At 40.8% G+C, this 5685-nt stretch overlaps 1 protein-coding gene across 2 annotated transcripts in view; it reads left to right on the forward strand.

The window, feature by feature from the left end:
- TMEM87B (transmembrane protein 87B) overlaps positions 1 to 5685 on the forward strand; it is a 62235-nt gene that overhangs the window by 36700 nt on the left and 19850 nt on the right. For both annotated transcript variants that reach the window (XM_008057097.2, XM_021711842.1), the window contains exon 15: positions 589 to 662. In XM_008057097.2, coding sequence (XP_008055288.1) covers positions 589 to 662 — 74 coding nt within the window. The remainder of the gene's footprint in view (positions 1 to 588; positions 663 to 5685) is intronic.

A 5685-nucleotide genomic window follows, 5' to 3' on the forward strand; every position in this document is an offset into this window, starting at 1 on the left:
TGAGGTGGAAGGATCGCCGGAGCCCAGCAGGTTGAGGCTGCAGTGGCTGGAAGCGGCCACTGCATTCCAGTCTGGGTGACAGAGTGAGACTCCAACTCAAAGAAAAAAAAAAAAGAAAGAAAGAAAAGTTAACTTGATTCACACTTTATCAGTAGTATTTTTGAGAGTTGGCTGTGTGATCTTATCACCTAATAAATGTGGCTCAATCAGTGGGCTTTATTTTCATCAATCAGATTAAAAACTTCTCTTTCATTAGGGAATAAGCTAAAAAGTAGTGAGCAGGGAGGGAAACCTGACATAGAGAAAGTTAAGTACAGCAGAAAGTTTCCCTTTCTTGAATATTCAATATTGTAAAATTGTTTTTCAAAAAAATTTTTCCATTTATGCTTTTACAAACAGGGTTTGATAACTCCAGTTTCTCATTTTTTTCATAATAATCTTAGCTAATTTGAGAGTAAAATAATCAAATTTTCATTAATTTATAAGACACTTTTAAATTGTAGGTTGTTTTGTATACAGTGACTTTTTAGCTGTAAAATGAAAATGGAAGAAGTATACTAGTAACACTGTTCCTTGTTTTTGGTATAGATATGCCTTCATGCCCTTAATAGATGATTCTGATGATGAAATTGAAGAATTCATGGTAACATCTGAAAATTTAAGTGAGTGATATGTTTTCTTTTAAAATGACCATTGCACATAGTATAACAGAAATATCGTACCTTTACCTGTGATGCAAGGTCACATGCATTGTTTTTTCCTATAAAATATTTTTAAAACTTAGTATCTTCAGAAACCTCTATTATGATAGGTAGTAGCAAAAAGAAAAGCCAATGATGAAATTTTCAAGACTATTAATGTAGTTTGAGCTTCTGTTACTCATTTGGTCTTTAAAGTAGTGGTCCCCACCTTTTTGGCATCAGGAACTGATTTCGTGGAAGACAATTTTTCCACAGACTGGGGGTGGGACATGGTTTATGGATGATTTTAAGTGCATTACATTTGTTGTGCATTTTATTTCTGTTATTATTACATTGTAATATATAATGAAATAGTTATATGACTCACCATAATGCAGAATTAGTGGGATCCCTAAGCTTGGTTTCCTGCAACTAGATGGTCCTATCTGGGGGTGACAGTGGCACCCCAAGTGTGTTGCTTATGTCCAGTCTACTCTGTAATCTCATTTTGGTTGCTGTCACTGCAGAATACCCTGCTTCACAAAGATAGGATGTTGGAAATGGAGGCAGGCTTTTCAGTGCTTTTGTGGCTGTCTCGAGATATTACTCCTTGACTTTAATCCAGAATGTATGGAGATCTGAAGTTGTTTCAAACATACTTTTAAGGTCACTGTGATTTGCAGTCTCAAGTAGTTGATCCTCTTCTAGCACGGACAAAGTCAATTCATCTGGCTTATTCACAAATGGGTCACGGACCCATTTCTTCCCAGTTAAGGGGTCTTTTATGGTTGGGAAGTAATGCTCAAACTTTTGAAAGCTGAGATGGATGATCATGCACTAGCTGGGAGAAAGAAGGCCCTGACTCAGTCTTCTTCAAAATCTCTGCTAATGTTGGAAACTTGTCAAAAATCCCTGTGTTCACTTGTCATCCCTGAATCTCAGTTTGGCTTTGAATGTAGCCACTTTATCTGTCAACTTGAATACAGTTGTTAGTCTCCCTTGAGGTGACAGATTGAGTTCGTTGAGCCAGTTTACTATGTTGCATAAGCAAACAAGTTTTGTGTCCCATTCTGTGCCACTGAAATGTGCTGCCAGTGGTGACTTTTTCCAAAAGAAATCTCTAGAGTGGCTCTCATAACTAAAAACTCTGGCCAGTGATCTACCTTTAGAAAGCCACATCACTCGGCAACCCCTTCGAGTCCCCTCCTGCTGTGGGAGCTTTTCTGTCCTTTCAATAAATCCTGCTTTCAAAAAAAGAAAGAAAGAATGCCATCTCACTTCTGTGTATAAGAGAAGACGTGTGTGCTCTGTACCCATCTCCTCACAGAACTGCATAAGCAGACGTGAGTTAAGGACATGTACTTTAATGAGGTTGATAATTTTTTTTTTGAGTTGGAGTCTCACTCTTTCACCCAGATTGTAATGCAGTGGCCACTCCCAGCCACCGCAGCCTCGACCTGCTGGGCTCCAGCAATCCTTCCGCCTCAGCCTTCCGAGTAGCTGGAACTAAAGGTGCATGCTACCATGCCCAGCTAATTTTTAATTTATTGTAGAGATGAGGTCTCGTCAAGTTGCCCAGGCGGGTCTTGAACCCATGGGCTCAGGCAATCCACTCACCTCGGCCTCCCAAAGCACTGGGATTACAGACTGAGCCACCGAGCCCGGCCTCAGGAGGTTGATAATTTTAATCACATCCTCCAAAACATTGTTAAGTACGGGTTACATTTTTCAGCTAGCCAGCATTTCTTTACAAATGACACAGTGCATAGATCCACATTCCGAAACGATCTCTTTGCCTCAAGTAGTGAAACCAGAAAGGTGTTCTAGTTATGGCAGCCACTTCATCCGTGCATATGGTGACACAAAATGACCAATTCAGCTTTCCTAATATGTAATCATTCAAAGACTTGAATAGTTCTGCAGCTGTGGTATTGGTTGGCAACAAAATTGCATGTGTGTGTGTGTATATATATATATATATATATATATATATATATATATATGAAAAATATATTACACAAAAACAAGCATTGTTGCCTTGTCAACCTCAGTAGACTCATTAATCTGGATTGCGTACCATGGTGACTCATTAATCTTTGCTCACAATTATGCCTCAATATCTGCTATTTCATCAGTTTGTCTAGTTATGGTGCTAGCTGAAAGAGGAACATGTGCCACCTTTTGAACTACAGCCTCTCCTAAAAATTCACAACAAATATTCTTAGCAGCAGGCAAGTTTAGCGCCTCACCAATAGTAAAGGACTTCTTAGCTTTAGCAATGCAGTTAGCCACTAAAAATGTTGCTCTCAGTGCAGACACATTTGAGGGCCTTCAATAATCGCTTCTTTGCTTCATGTTCATATTTTTTTCTTTTGAAAAACTGCAAAGGCTTGTCTTTGAATGCAGCATGCTTTGTCTCCATGTGGCAAAGCAGTTTTGAAGGTTTCATGGCGTTGGTAGATAGCTGGTCGCCACATATTATACAAAGTGGGCTTGGAGGATGTGAATCACCTGTTGCAACGAGCTAGTAATTTATTTATTTATTTATACTTATTTTTTTTGAGTTGAAGTCTCACTCTGTCACCCAGACTGGAGTGCAGTGGCCACTTCCTGCCACTGTAGCCTCAACCTGCTGGGCTCCGGCGATCCCTCCGCCTCAGCCTTCTAAGTAGCTGGAACTACAGGTGTGCGCTACCATGCCCAGCTAAGTTTTTGATTTATTGTAGAGATGAGGTCTTGCCAAGTTACCCAGGTGGGTCTCGAACCCGGTCTCAGGCAATCCACTCACCTCAGCCTCCTAAAGTGTGGGATTACAGGCTGAGCCACCCAGCCCGGCTGAGCCACCCAGCCTGGCTGAGCTAGTAATTTAAACAGGACTTTTGGTATTTGATTTTAAATGCAGCTTTATTTTTGTTGATAGTCTTAGAGTCTTCTGCTGTCTCATCACTGGGTCTTTCTCCCTTCTCAAAGAAGCTCTCTAGTGATGTTTATTTTTTATTCATTTTGGCTAGGGTTAGCTTGTGGGCTTACTGAAACTTTGAGTGCAATATGGGAAGGAGCATGGATGGAAGTAATAAAGAAAATAAAGGGCAGGCCACATACAGACTAAAATAAGTGTCAGATTCTGACTTAAAGCCTACTACCAGTTGTAGCTGTGCGATTTAAGTACATCAGCTTACTTGCCACTCATTGATAGGGCTCTGATATGCATCTGCAAGCAATTGGTTTATTATGGTCTCTGTACAGTCAAAACTCATAATGTTAATCTGTATTTGCAGCTGCTCCCCAGTGCGAACATTACCAGCTCAGCTCCCCCTCAGATATTCAGGCATTAGATTCTCATAAGGAGCATGCAACCTAGATCCTTCGCTTGCACAGTTCACAATAGGGTTCCTGCTCCTATGAGAATCTAATGCTGCCACTGATCTGACAGGAGGCAAAGCTTAGGTGGTAATGGGAGTGATGGGAAGCAGCTGTAAATACAGAACAAGCTTTGCTAGCTTGCCCACTGCTCACTTCTTCCTGGTGCCTGACAGGCCACAGACTGGTACTGGTCTGTGGCCTGGGAGTTAGGGACCCCCTTCTTTAAAGTATTGAAGTAGATACACTGTTTTTCACAAGAACGATTTGGTATATATTATGCTTAGCTCCTGAATAATGTTCATTTTTTTTTAATTTTTAAGATTTGTTTAACTTTAAAAAAAAATAGATAAATGGGGTACAAGTCAGGATTAGTTACACAAGCAGGCTTCATGTAGGTGAAGTGTGAACCTCCAGCTGGCTCTCACTTCCCCTGTTTTAGGACCAGGTATCCTTTGTGATGCTTTGTGCCCCCTCCCTCCCACCCCTGGCAGTATCCATCGACTGCAGTCCCTTCCTTGTGCTAATGTGATTAATGTTCAGGTTCCACTTATAAATGAGAACATTTGATATTCAGTTTTTTGTTTCTGTAAAAGAACACAAAGTATGATGGTCTCCAGCTCTATCCAGTTTGCTGCAGATTCCATGATTTTGTTCTTCTTTATGTCTGTGTAACATTCCATCGTGTATGTACCACTTTTTTTTTTTTTTTTGAGTTGGAGTCTCACTCTGTCGCCCAGACTGGAGTGCAGTGGCCGCTCTTGGTCACCGCAGCCTCGACCTGCTGGGCTCTGGCGATCCTCCCGCCTCAGCCTTCCAAGTAGCCGGAATTACAGGCATGAGCTACCACGCCCGGCTGATTTTTTGATTTATTGTAGAGATGAGGTCTCGCTGCCCAGGCGGGTCTTGAACCCGCAGGCTCAGGCAATCCACTCACCTCAGCCTCCTAAAGGCACGGGATTACAGGCTGAGCCACCGAGCCTGGCCACTTTTTTTTTTTTTTTTTTTTTTTTATCCAGCCCACTTTTGATGAGCAGTGGTGTTGGTTTCATATTTTTGCTATTGTGAGTAGTTCAGCTATAAATATGCATGTGTAGGTGTCTTTTTTTTTTTTTTTAGAATGATTTATGTTCATCTGGGTATATTCCCAGGAGAGGTATTGCTGGATCATATGGAAGGTCAATTTTTAGTTCTTTTAGGAATTGCCACATTACTTTCCATAGAGGTTGAACTTTACTGCACTCCCACCAACAGTGTAGAAGTGTTCCCTTTTTTCTGCATTCTTGCCAGCATCTGTTATTTTTTGATTTATTGATGAGGGCATCCTTGCTGGAATTAGATCGTATCTCATTGTGGTTTTGATTTGCATTTCTCTGGTGATTAATGAGGCTGAGCATTTTTCATGTGTCTGTTAACTATTTGTATATCTTTCGAAACATGTCTATCCCTTTGCTCACTTTTTGATAGGATTGTTTGGTTTTTTTCTTTTTAGCTTATTTGAGTTCCTTGTAGATCCTGGATGTCAGGCCTTTGTCAGATACATAATTAGCAAATACTTTTTCCCATTCTGTGGGTTGTCTCCCTGCTCTTTTTTTTTTTTGAGTTGGAATCTCACTCTGTCGCCCAGACTGGAGTGCAGTGGCCA

Source organism: Carlito syrichta, unplaced genomic scaffold (genome assembly GCF_000164805.1).
Source record: "Carlito syrichta isolate Samal-C Ts95f unplaced genomic scaffold, Tarsius_syrichta-2.0.1 Scaffold302727, whole genome shotgun sequence".
Classification (NCBI taxonomy): domain Eukaryota; kingdom Metazoa; phylum Chordata; class Mammalia; order Primates; family Tarsiidae; genus Carlito; species Carlito syrichta.